The 14180-nt window shown below is 40.1% G+C and overlaps 1 protein-coding gene across 1 annotated transcript; it reads right to left on the bottom strand.

Moving 5' to 3' along the window:
• Positions 1–2792: 2792 nt before the first annotated feature.
• On the bottom strand, positions 2793–12689 carry POU1F1 (POU class 1 homeobox 1). The gene is made up of 6 exons (XM_059466461.1): positions 12548–12689; positions 9782–9931; positions 7079–7318; positions 4860–5024; positions 4216–4276; positions 2793–3006 (listed from the first exon to the last, which is right to left on the bottom strand). The coding sequence occupies exons 1-6, from the start codon at positions 12687–12689 to the stop codon at positions 2793–2795; spliced, it is 972 nt and encodes a 323-aa protein (XP_059322444.1).
• Positions 12690–14180: the final 1491 nt, after the last annotated feature.

Genomic DNA, 14180 nt, shown 5'->3' with positions numbered 1-14180 from the left:
CCCTTATCCTTACTAACACCTAAATAGGAGCTGGATCTGAGTCTCCACCTGGGAGCAATGACACAGTTGTGCCCACACGTAAAAATGGCTCTACCCAGAGCCTTATTCCTCAAGTGCCCAGAAGCAATTCCCAGGGGAGCAATGAGAACACAATGAGCATCAGTGATGCTTCCTCCCTTAATACTCTTCCAATCTCTGTTTCAAAAATAAGGTACATCCAGAGCCCTGTGCAAGTTCTACACACACCAGCTCTAAGTGGCTTTCTCAGCTGAGAACTCCTACATACAAAGGAACTTCTGGCACCCACTTTTTTTCCATTGATATTTTTTTCCCAAGCATGTTAAAAGACACCACTTTGTTTTAAGCTTCTTTTCATCTTCCTCTATTTACTCCCTAGTTCTTATATTATGTACAGCCTACCTCCATGAGCTTTTTAGTACAGTCCATAACTGAGCAGGCTCTATTGCTAAGATGCAACTGATCACATTGATAAACTAAATATTAGTTTTGAGAACAATTTTGGATCATAAATGATAACTACTTGTCTAAGCACTATAATAGAAGCATTCAATGCTCACACATTAAATCTAGAAGAGAGTAACTTAAGTTATTCACCTTACCTTTGCTCAGCAGCTTGGCCTGTGCTTGGTCAGTTGTGTCCCTCACACGAGGGCATCACAGTTCTTCAGGGACAGCTAAACCTAAGATTTAAACATTGTGATAACACCTTGTTTTGCCCTCTAGTGTGGTTTTAACACACTAAAGTTACCATGGGAAAAGAAAAGCAAGGAAAAAACACAAATATCTCAAAAACAGCCCAGCTTGGCTGAATGGCCAACTAAACTGCAAGTTCATAGAGCTGCTCCTTGAAAATCCTGCCTTATATGCAGATTGGGTCCTCCCCCCACCCTAATCAAGAGTAATTGGTGGTAATTAAGTTGTTCCTAGAGAAAAAAAAAATGAATTGCCACTTTCTGTAAGTAAAGCACCAGCTGCAGCCATTGAAATTGATTTCATCTAGCTTTTCTTCTTTAAATAATCCTAATTTGTTTGTATTTCTGTGGCAGCAGGTAGGTGTGTTTAAATGGTGGTTACTTCCCCCAGTTGGCCTTTTGTCATTTCTTTGCAAGACAATTTTGCTATGTGCCACCTTTAATTTTATTTTATCCTGTTGCTGCAATTAGCTTTCACTTGTGAGACTTGTTGAGTGGCAAGAGACCACCATGTTACTGTGAGGCTGCTCTGGAACTATCTGTTAGAGCATTCTAAAATACATTTCAGCATGACACACAGCTAAAAAAGAATGAAGTGTTACCAAAAGAGAGATACAAACCATTGCCTGGAGTGCCAAAAGTATAGGAATACTTTATTGGATGAGGAGGTTGGGAAGTACAGGCTGATAGCATTTCTAGGAAACCTTTTATAATTAAGAAAATAATTTAGAATATAAATAAAGTTCTATATATACCAGATAGTGATTCCAACACACATAAAATTTGACCACATCACATGAAAGACACACCAGTGCATGCCACCACCTTTGCTGAGTGCTGATCCTCTCAGCTGAACTTTTTTTGTGAAGTTCATGACCTGCTGGTAACCTGTGGTGGATAAAAGTATGCACCTTGGTCTCTGCTATAGCAATGAGCTATGCTAGTGATGAAAGCTGCCTGAAGGGAGTACACAGCCACAGTTTGTCCCCTTTGAGTTATTAAATTGAAGTTTTCTTCTCAGTTAAGGGCTTAGAGTGGTGCATTCATCCATAAAAATGTGGATTTTTAGAAATCCAGGAGCCTGATTTCCATTGGTGAGTATGCTTACGGTCACTGTAATAAGTATCAGAGATAATTTAATGTGCACTGGAGAGTGAGCACTTAACTTGTACATGCTGCTTGTAAGTGGTCTTGAACATTAAACTCCTCTGGCTTTATGTGGGCCTATTATAGAGACATTTTCTAAATCATCAGGTTTGTTTTATGGAAAAATAAAATGCATCTGGCCAGGACTACTTGCGTGTACTCACTTAATTTCAGTCCTGGGAAAACAGTCAAAATACTTATATGGTAATGGGCTAATTCCCATAACAATGAGCAGGGCTGATGAGATGGCTGGATAATCTATCCCTGGTGAGTACTACAGTCATTAATTCAGTTTTCTCAGTGCCTCCCTGATAGGTGGAGCTCTGGCACTGGTATTTTTTTCCCCTCAATTATCTCTAGGCAGGAGGATGACAAATAAGGGATTATTTTCAATTAGTGGGGTGTAATAGAGAGGGAACGTGCAGTGCAATAAATTCTTATTTTGTGTACTTTTTTAGCTTAACACACCACCTCTGGTGTAAGTATGTCCACACATGGTTTTAATCAGAAGAAAGTACAATGCAGAGAAAGACCAATGTAATAAAACCCTTTTTCTTCCCCTCAGGCCACAAAGTCCTGAGGTCAGATAAACTGTATTCCTGTTTTGATAGCTAAGCCTACCCAAAACAAACTTTGAGGCACATAACAAATTAGCAAGAATTACCTTTGATAACAAGCATTATCCAAGCCACTTCTGCTTTACAAATGTTGGGCTGAGACACAGCATGCAGTATTCTACTGCAGTGTGACACCTCTGTCCTGGTGAGCTCACAGTGCCTTAATTAATGACAGCAAAATCCTTCCCATGCTACAGCTGCTGGTAGCATGGAGGAGGAAGGAGGGGTTTACTGATTTTTCTCTTTTTCAACAACACAGTATTTACAATATTTACAAAAAGCAAAAGAGAAATCCACATGTGTACGTGGAAAAGCTTCACCGGCATTCGTGGTGCTCCTTGATAATAGAACTGAAGGCATTCTGGTGTAGACTGGTCTTCACTCTTTTTTCTCTTTGTCTTCTATTGCAAAACCAAACTCTCACGACTTCCTTCTCAAGATTGAGCCCCTCAGCCATCCTCATGATTTCCTGAGAAGATGGTTTACTTTGTTCTCCAAAGTGCCTCTCCAGGGCTTCCTTGGCAGCGATGCTGGAAACAGGGGGAAAATTTCACCTTTAAAAAACTTTTCTGTACATTCAGGCTTTCACCATTAGTTCAAGAGAAAGATCAAGTAACAACACTGAAGGCAGTAACTTGGTTTGTTTAATCTTTCTTCACATAAAGGGAACCCAAAGCACTAAAAATACTCTGTAGCTCTCTGCTGACACAAGCAGCGTGACATTGTACAGAATTTTGGCAAGGGGTGATGAAAAGGCAAAAAAGGCAGCAAGCTCTGAAATTTCAGTGTTAATTATAAAATATTTGTGCTTCTTGATATTATCTAGGAGACACAGCTACTAACTAGTTATGAGTGGGGTCAAAGGAATTAGAACAAGCCTGAGCACCCTTCTGCCCCAGCAAATGCACATCAGTGGTGTTACCTGGTTGTATCAAATCATTTGGGTTTACAGAGAGGAAGAGCTTCATCACTTAGATTTGGGACACACTGTGTGTTTTGCATCTCACTAATTATAGAGACAGCACTAGAGTATTCCTAGAAATCACAGAGATTATGGCCAGCTGTTTTAGCCATCGTCACATTCTCCAAATGTCTGCCCTCATCTGTTCTTCAGAGTCAGCAGCGACCAAAATGGAGTGGTTCACTAAACAGAATAATACTGTTATTTTTTTCTTATTTCAGATAGAATTTGCTTCCAATTTCTGTTAAATACTCTGAAAAACTACATATGTGGCATGCTTGTGTGCCACTGGGAGGCATCCAGAAGTTTCAACAGTAGCTGTAATTTCTTTGGACACGAGAGGGCACTTCATGCATTATTCTGGAAGTGAGGTGCAGGTGTTTGCTGCAGAAATACAGCATCTGCTCCAGTTCTAGTTATTTCATCTCTTGGTCTTACGTTTATGGGTCAGTTTTTCAACATTTACTAATGTTTAACAAAACTGGCTAATTAATAGCATGGTGTTCTGTACATACAGAAGTATAGAAACATAATTACTTTTGACTAACAACTTAGGTTTTGAGTGAAGTATGAAATATATTACTTTGGAATTAATTGGGGTCTGGGGGCTTATGCTGTTTGTTTTTTTTAAACTAGAATATTTCCAAATATTGGAACTTTTAGAAGCCCAGGATGTAGATATTCATTAATAGAAAAGAGCACTTCAATTTTGACAGAAGAAAAAGAAGCATCTTAGCCAAAATTGTTTCGAACCTGTAATAACCTAAATATTTATTACCTTATGGTGGTTCTGCGCTTCCTCTTCCGTTCATTCACCCCAACTTTTTCATTGTACAAGGCTGTATTAAAAAAAGAAGCAGCAGCCAAACAACAAAAGCTGGCAGTTACATTCCACAGGACTGGAAAACAAAAAACAGTCACTTTCTTTGAAGGAAGAAAAAAGCACAAGAGAAAGTGCTGCTGAATAAGAGGAGCATCACACACAGGATCCTTCCATTGTTAGGATGGCTGGTCATTGTTTTACCTCCAATCATAAATGGTTATAGGCAGAAATTATTAGAAGCAAATGGCCTTTGTTCATAAAAAATCCCTGTGCACTGCTAAATGGGCTGTCCTGCAGATCCTGCTCTGGCTCTCTACAGGACTGGAACTGGTTTGCTGGGATGGGACTGGAAGAAATTTCTTCCAGCAGCCCAAGAGATATTTCTGCTATTCTGTTTCAGTTTTCCATGCATTTCAGTTTTCCCCTCCATGCTCATCCAAAAAAAAAAGATAACTATACTTTAACACAAGCACGCCTCAGCATTTAAAGCTGGTAAAACAAAATCTTTAGTCCACAGAATACACATAATAGCCCTAAAATATTTACATGGGGTTCTTCTTGAAGTGCAAATCAATATTTAGAGGTTTTCAGCTCCCTACCTCCCACTTGTTCTGCTTCTTCCAGCCACTTGGACAGGATGGATTTCAGTTTGCAGGCGTTCTTGAAGCTCAGCTGCAAGTTCTCAAAGCGGCAAATCGTCGTCTGGCTGAACTCGGAGCCATGCACAGCAGCCAGGGCTTCTCCAACGTTGGTTTGCGTATAACCTGCCAGAAACAAAGAGGAAAAAGCAGCTTTGAAGTTTTCTAGAGGGCTTACTTTCCTTGAGATGCTCAGTCCTTCGCTGCTGGCTCTCGTGGTCAGTGTGTGCTGCAGTGCCTGCAGGCTGAGCATCCTGCAGAGGTCCCTGTGGCCAGCTGAGCTCACTCAGAGCCTGCTCGCTGTCCTGGTGGTTTGTGTGCAGTGTGACACTGATTTAGTGGAGTTTCACACCCCAGGATTAGGGATTTGAGAAGGTTACAAACACCCCATGACTTTCTGTAGATGGTGCAAGAGCAATAATCCCTAGAGGCACTGCTGGTCTCCTGTTATTTGTTGAAACATCCAAGCTGAAGTCATCAGAGAAATGCTGAAGTTTCCTTGCAGACTCTGACTTTGCACCAATAACTCCCTGCTCATTTCTCTGAATGTGGATCTGCCATGGCTGCGGGACTGGATCATCATCCTCCTTTTCTGCTCTGGTGCCAGGACAAGGCAGGATCTCTATAGGCACTCAGTGTCCCATGAGGCACATTTTAACCTCCTTTTTGACTCCACTAACCCTGTGCCTCTCAGACTCACAACCTGTTTTGCCTTGTAAAGCTCAAACTCAAAGATTATTTTTCCTGTGCATATTGCATTTGTGACATTCTACAGGCTGCATGTGATTTGCTTATATCAAACAAAGTTTTGTTCCCTCAAAAATTCCAGATGAAGATGCAGTGATTGACTATGTGTGGCCTGGCAAACACTTTCCATTGCTGTGGCTGACATCAAATAAAGGATATACAGGAAAATTGCCCAGTTGGCTATAATTTTTTAAACTCTACTTTCTTTTATTTCAGTTTAGACTGCAAATGGAACATACTGGCTTTCTAGCTGTTGAGATAGTGCACAGATACCCCATATAACCTTATAATTTTATATAATTATTTTATATAACCTTATAATCTTTTAGGTTTATAAAGGATTCTCTATAATTCTGATGCAATGTTATAAGTGATAATGCCAAGAACAACAGGGCAAAGCCCACCTTTGTCCTCAGCAGTTATCTCACAGCAACAAAGATATCAATTGCTTTTCAACTGTGTCTTGGCACAAAAAAATAAACCAGGAAGAGCACCTTCCTACAGGTGTGAAGGATTTCCCATGGATGTCACTCAGTGTATACTGAAATGACAGCAGACCATCAGATTAAGCAGTCTATGGGGAAAAGAATGGGAGGTTAGATGGTTATGAGGGTGAGAGGAATAGTGGATTTGTCTTTCCAAACAAGCTGTGGGTCTGCTGGTAGATAAAGCTAGCACTGGGAGATAAAAGAAACAATGGGAAGGATTCCACTGATTGATAAATGGAAAAAGATATTTGCTTTTACAAATAAACTTTAGGTTTGCTGATAAATGAAATTAAATACTGAAAAATGAAAGAAACAATGGAGAAGAAAAACCCCTAAATTCCATAAGAATTAAAAATTAAAAGGGAGGGTTATACACTAGAGGGAAATCTTTGGTATCAGGCATTCTGGAAAGTATGTACCTCTTAAGTACTTCAGCCAATGGGGAAAGAGGGAAGGAAATGCAGCAGGGAAATTGAGATAAAAAGGAGGCTGTGTCCTCCAAAAACTGGAGAGATACCACAGGAATGCCCCATGGCCTCTCCCTTTATTCAAATAAAGTAAAAGGACTCCTCTGTCTCCTTTTTGGACATAAACCTCTGGTGTTTGTGGATTAACTTCCCTGACAAGGGCTATCTGCCCTAAGTTGCAGATAATTTGGAGTTCTGCAAAATATTGCACCTGACACTGAATAGAATTTATTGAACATGAAAAAATTTCTCTGCATTTAACACAAATAATTTAAGGGCAGGAAAGCTTAAAGTCCCTTTCTGCAAAATAAAAGTTCATTAATTCCATGGAAGTCTCCTAGGAATGGAGGAGGTTTTGCAGGGCAAGGCAGGATTGGAGTTATGATGAGACAACAGCAGAGGCCAGACCATAAAACAGAAACAACTGGGCTTTCACTGGACTCTTCCAGCCTTTTGCTCGTGGACATGAAGCACGTACCCAGCTTGATTCTCCGCAGCTTGAACTCGTTGGCGAATTTCTCCAGCTCCCTGATCTCGGGGGAGTCCATGTCCACGGGCTCCTCGGCGGGCTTGCTCTTCCTGCGGAACTCCTGCTTGAACTCCGCGGGCTCCTCCGTGAGCAGGGGCTGGGGCAGGGCCGCGAAGCTGTGGCCCAGGGCACAGGAGCTGGCACCCAGCGCGTGCTCCGGGAACTTGTACAGGCAGGGCGTCAGGCCACCTGGGAACGCCAGAGAGAGAGCTCATGGCACTGCTTCTCTGCTGCTCCACTCACCTCCTCATCATCCCTGCCCGCAATTTTAACTCTATAATACACATTGGAGAATCCAGGAGTTAGAGTTTCCTAGGATGTGTTTTCTCTTTTCCGTCCCAAAATGCCAAAGAGAAAACTCATTGCACTGGCTCTCTGCTGCTGCACTGTAAAAACCTCCCCTTGTCACCTCCTCATCCCTGCCCGCAATTTTTATTATATAATACACATGGGAGAATCCAGGAGTTAGAGTTTCCTAGGATGTGTTTTCTCCTTTTTGACCCAGCACATGGAAGTGTGGGTCCCCTTCCAACAACAGCCCCTTTCACCAGCCACAGCCATCCTATCACTTAGCAAACTGTGAAACACTTAAATAAGAGGCAAATGGTCTACACTTACACAAAAATCCATGTTTTAAGCTGGACTTAAGTGGCACAACAAGATCGATGGATCTGTGTCATTTCGAGTCACTTAAAATTTGCCAGTCTTAAGTGGCAGAGCAAGATCGATGGATCTGTGTCATCTTGAGTCGCTTAAAATTTGCAGTCTCTCTTTTCTGGTATAAGAATACTTCCATGTAGATGCCATTTGATGCTCAGACAAGATACCATCTTGACTTAGCATGGAAGTCTGTCAACAGCCCCTTTCACCAGCCACAGCCATCCTACCACTTAGCAAACTGTGAAGCACTTAAATAACAGGCAAATGGTCTGAACTTACACAAATAAAAATCCATGCTCTAAGCTGAACTTAAGTGGCACAGCAAGAGCAATGGATCTGTCATTGTGAGTCACTTAAAATTTGCCAGTCTCTATTTTCTGGCACAAAGGATACTTCCATGTAGATGCCATTTGATGCTCAGACAAGATACTACCTTGGCTTAGCTGCAGCAGAGAATTTCTTTGAGGAAAGTACATAGGTAAGAGCTCAAAAGGAAAAAAAACACCAACAAAAAAACCCAAGAACTCATTCAGAATGATCTTTGAAAAAGAAATTGCTCAAGGATAAAACAGAACTATTTTTCACCACCTTTTGTTCCCAAATGTCAGACTTAACAAGGAGATGCAGTTAAGAGTGAGGGCTGATTTTTCCCTAGATATTGTGCATAAAGATAAAAATTCTCTGACCTGAGGGAGGCATGGGGGGAATTACTGGAGAAATATTAACACTCCTCAGTGTATCTGGAGCAGCCAATAAATTCCAGGTTCTCAGGTCATGTTTCCCAATTTTCTAAACTACACAAAACTGTGCAGAAGAATTCAGAACTTCATTAACCTCCCACTGCTGCCTCCATTTATTAGAGCTAGGTTTTTCTTCACTGCCCCAATTACTCCCATCAACGTTGGAGATTCTAACCCCATTGAGCTATTTAATACACTCCACAAAGGATAACCACAAAAAAAAACCCCAAAAATAATGAAAAATGCTTTAAAAGAGAGGGACTTGCTTTGCAAGGTGCTGACACCATTTACCACATTGGGGTGAGGCATGCTGCAGGTCTGCAAGATACGAGTCTGGGAGAGACTTGCTGAGAGCATCTCTGGAGTTGCAGACTTGATGCCTAAGAAAATAAAGTAAGGAAAGATGAAAATAAGACAAGAAAGGAGAAGAATAAGAATATATTTCTTTTGGAATTAATGAAAACTCATTTCTGAGCAATATAATTTATTATTACTTATTAACTTTCCCCAGAGACCTGGACAATGCCAGGAATCTTTTTAAAAGACACAGAAATGCACAATGAAACACAAGAATATGGAAATTTGCATACCATGAAGGAAGCCTACACTCTGTCCATTAGTCCATGCTGATTTACTCTAGCATTTCCTTAATTCTTAAATAAAATAAAATTGAGTTTGATTTTGGATTATTTTCAAGTCCCAGTTATTTTCTGGGAGTTACATTAATTTGGTTCATGTCATTATCTCATTGACTGCTACTTAAACTCGCACAGAACAAAAGTGCCTCACTCTTACTGAGCCTGGGACAGGGAAGAATGAGCAGGATGAGTGTAAAAATCCATGATCAAATGGCTAATCTGCCTGCTGCATTCACCTATCCCTTCATTATGCCATCATTTTATTTTATAGCTTCAGCCAGGGCTGTATCAGTCCAGGTACTGGTCACACCCAGGTGTGCTGGGTATGTCACTTCTGGCCCTTCAAAAAGTGATAATCACCAGCAAAAGTGGCCAGAGGTGAGCAAAATGAGCAGGATTTTCCCAGCTTTGTAGGGAGACATAAGATACAGAGTGATTTCACAACAGATGCAGAGGTTTGAGAAGCTCTGGGCACTAATTTCCAAACCCTTTTCCTAGCGCCTCAATCCAAATCCCATCTTCTTCAAACGATTGTCTTGGATTGATCCCTCTAAAGCACAACTCAGACAGACCCACACTCTGACAGCTCACCCAGCTGAGGTTTGGCCCCTTACCTGCCATCACCCCATAGGTGGAAGGTTGATTCCCATAGTGACAGGAGGGCACGGAGTAGTGCAGGCCTGGCCAAGGGTGTCCCGGCGTCGTCGCGGCAAAGCCAACGCACGAACACGCACGAGTTGGGAGCAAAGAGAAAACAGACGGGACTCGTAAGAATTCAAGGTTCAGGGCACAGCCTTGAAGTGTGAGGCAGGCAGTGCCTTCTGTGCAGTTGTAGCTTCTTCTGTGAGTGTTTAACACAGGGTCACAGCCATCAGGTTAACAGGGAGAACTGCCACTAGAAATAGCGGGACATCCTCTGAGGCAGGAGTAGGAATTGTCATGCTGTCCCTTGATGAGTTGGTTTTGGTATAAACTATGGGCATAATCTAGTTTGCACAAAGTGCTGAGCAGGGAAAACCTCAGTTCCTCTCCTCACTCAACTTCCCCACACTGATTCATTCAATCTCACACAAAAACTAATTCTAGGGTCCCAGGAACCCTATAATGCCTTCACTCTCAAGCAAACCCCACAGCAAACGAAGGCCTGGGTTTCCAAAGGCAGCAGTTTGGGACATCTGCTTTGATGTGTCCAAAAATCACAATTTCTTGAGTGCCAAGCAACAAAAAGCATTTCAGAGTGCTTTGGTGAGATAGAGAAACAAGACGGTAAATTCTGGATTTTTCTGGTCAGGCCTAAATAAACATTTTCCATCACGAGCACCAACAAACACACTGTTAGTTTATCTCTTGTGTTTTCACAGAGGTATTTCAGGTCTGCGTCCAGTAATAGCCAGTGCCTGAAGAATGAGACCATTTTTTGCTGAATGCAATATAGAGATATGGCTGTTTCTCATGTACAAGTAGGAATAAAAATGCATGTACTGCCCCCTCTAACAACTGCAATAAAACAGAATATTAAATATTAATGTTTATGAACATTCAGATATGTAAGACCACATTTTAAAAAACACATTCCTGTTGTTCAAAACAGTCTATTTAATTAGGGATTAGAATATTTGGGTTTTAGAACAGTAATCATAACAGTAAAGTGTCCCGTTTAACTATACTTGCGCAGATATAAAATCTACTAAGACAAACATGCTTATACTAATGTAGATGTAGTGAAAATAAAGATTGTGTTAATAACTGTAATGCATGTAGAGCAATTCAACTTTGCTGTTAAGATCTGATTTTTACTGGTTGCATTTTCCACTATTTCATAATCCACATATTATAAATTTTATGCATGAACATACAATTTTTGACCTACTAATCATGATTTAAAATTAAATAGTGAGGATGATGCTATTTAAATGAAATAATAGCAGTTACAGTGTTGAGGATACTGCAGAATATCAGCTGAATGACACAGCATAGTATTTGAACAGAAGTATTTTCATCTTTCTTGCGATGAAGAATTGTTACATTAATTTTTAAACTTTTGACATTTCAAATAAGTTGTTATTCAAAACTCTTTCACCATTATATTGTACACAAATTCTCCTCATGTGCACTCAAAGTGGCACTTTTTATGACGGTTCCTTAACCTATGTATGAAATTTATAAATCTTGACTCATTATAGTTACCACTCTCTGTTTCTGCTTTCCCAGGGTGGTTTTTTCACAGGATCATCTTCTGGATGTGGTTCAACAATCAAAATTTCCACTGACTGCAGTGGCATTTGTCCTTGGGTGGCAGATACAAAATACCAAAACCTGAACCTGTGGCAGGTGAGCATCTGCTCAGGGCCAGCCCTCATCGTGTCCTTTCCATTACAAGTCAGATGAATCTGGAAAATACTGCTGTCATACAGATACATAAATTTGACCTCATACAAAATTTAAATTCTCCTATTCCCTGCCACTATTGCTAACCCACAGCTGTATAAGGATATTTTGAGCCTTTTGCTTAATGTATAAGATGATCCTGTTTTCTCTTACCAATAATCAATTTTCACTACATACATGCTTTTTCTTTTCATTAAAATGCTTTATTACCAATGCTTTTCAGGAAAAATCTACTTTCTTGTTAAGATTCCAAATAAAATTATAATATTAATGCAATTTCAAATAAATCAACTATTTTCTTTTTCTTTCCCTGAAGGCTTTCTATCAACAATTCCTGTATTCCACAGTTCCAACTCTGCAGTATTAACACTGCAAGAAAACTCTCTTTGGCTCAGATATTTAGTGATTAAATAGTCCTAATATTTCAATGCATCTAATTGGATTGTATACATGAATATACAAGATTCAAAAATAATGACAAGGTTTCTACTAATCATTTTGAACATCACACTTAAACCTTAGTGTTGATCCAGTTTGTAATATGCCTTGCAAAGCAATATTTTTCCTTGTTTAAAACTCTCCCAAACTATATTTACAATTGTGGCCTTTTAAATGTATTTCCTATTTAAGGCAATTTATAATATTTTAAATTATGGTTACATAATAAACAACCTTTTAATTATTTTACATGACAGTTGTCAATGCAGACTGTAGTAATACCAAAAACAGTGTTTGAACCTGTTCTAAGTCGGCAGCATATTTGAATCTAATCTTGTCACAAACTTAAAGAAAATTACGTATTTAGCTAAAACACAAACATTTGTGCTTTTCCTGATCCACTCATATGCAGGGTTTTGTGAAATTGCTTCTACTTTGGCATAGCCCAAATCATACATAACACTGACACTGAACACTTTAAACACTGAGAACTCAATGAACTCCTCTATCACCCAAAAACTACAAATGACAGCAAGAGTATTTTCAAAAAGTACCTGTAGACACAACATTGGTGGTGTGGTTGGAGACCTGCAGGCACTCTGCAGCGCTGTGGTGCATTATCAGAGGCAGGGAGGGAGAAGAGTCAGAATTCAAGGGCACAAAGGTGTCTGAGGAAGCAAATGCTTGGCAGCTCATACCCTCCCAGAGGCGAGAGAGCTGCCTGTCCCGTGTTCTACCAGAGCAGATCCTGCAGGATTGATGGCACCTCAAGCTCTGTTCCAGGATTTCACCTGGATATACACTCAGAGGAGGGCTCCAGAGCACAGGGAGGTCGTGTGCAGGTATTTATACCACTAGGAAATCCCTTTATCCATTTTAATGTTCTTTTCCCAGCAATATTGCTAGCCTGGTACAGAGCCTCCTTCCTTCCCACACAAACACAATACGTGTCCAATTAATGGAGGGGCGGGGGAAGAAGAGGGAAACCAGAGACATGATTTGACAGATATTTTCAATTAGGTCTTTTGAGGAGGACAATGACCAGGAAAAAAATTAAAGTATCGTCTCCAAAGGCGGCGGCAACAGACGAGTGAGTTTAATACCAAGTAGGTTTCCACAGTTAACACCTGCCTCCAAAATCTCATCCAGGCAATTGTCTGCAAGGCAACCTGTCTGAAAGCTCTAACAGAAGTCTGCAATAGTCAAGAACCTATAGCAAAATAATCTGAATTAACCTAATTTCCAGCAGTTGCACAGTGATCATTTGTCTTGACCTATACCAGTATAAATCAGAGATGTGTAATATGAAGCAGCTGTAGCCAGAAGGAAGTTTTGAACAGATAGTTTTCCATAAGCATGATGTACTAAATGTTGATCTAAATGTTTATCTAAGATGAGCTCTTGACAGAGTCCATGGTGTCCCTTAAAACTCATTCACAGTTCCTCTTATTTGTTTATACTACTGCAGCATCTGAAGTCTTCTCCTCAAGATCCTAAGGAAAATCAGCATCCTTACTCAAAGAAGAAAAATGATTTTTTGACATGAGACTGGAATAATTTTGGAACATTAGAGAGCATACAGGCTACCCTAAAAATGACGAAAAGTTCTGCAGTACACCATAGTCTCATATTCTATGTAGATGCAATAAAGGTTGGCTTGGTCTGGTTTTTGTTACCGAAGATGTTTGGTCATATTTTATGTGAAGATGAAAATATATTTTGAGGGTTTCATATTCCAAACTGGGTTAAATGTCTGAACTAGAATTTTGACAAGACCAACTTCAGATGCATGTGATAGGAGCAATCATACTTGTAATTGCACCATTTTTCATGTGTTACTGCAGAAAAATGGCATTGCTTTGAGCCATTCTGCAGAATCCTTTAAGTGTACTTTGGGAAAGGCTGTGTCTAAGATTGTGAAGAAACTTCAGAATTCCTGCATATTGCAAACTGCACATATCTTTAACAGTGGTTATCTACTACTTATACAGGCACTTTCAGATTGCAAAATATACAAGAAACATCAAAATAATTATTGCAATATTGTGGAAGATACTGTCATCAAATGAACCCCCCATCTGCATTATTTTGGGCTTTGCTCAAGGTCTCCTAATTTCTGTGAATTCATATTCAAAAATGATTTTAGTTATTTTCACCTCCTTTTTTCCCTCAGCAAGGGGTACAATA

The sequence above is a fragment of the Ammospiza nelsoni genome, chromosome 2 (genome assembly GCF_027579445.1).
Source record: "Ammospiza nelsoni isolate bAmmNel1 chromosome 2, bAmmNel1.pri, whole genome shotgun sequence".
Lineage (NCBI taxonomy): Eukaryota > Metazoa > Chordata > Aves > Passeriformes > Passerellidae > Ammospiza > Ammospiza nelsoni.
This window is presented reverse-complemented; position numbering and strand designations above follow the sequence as displayed.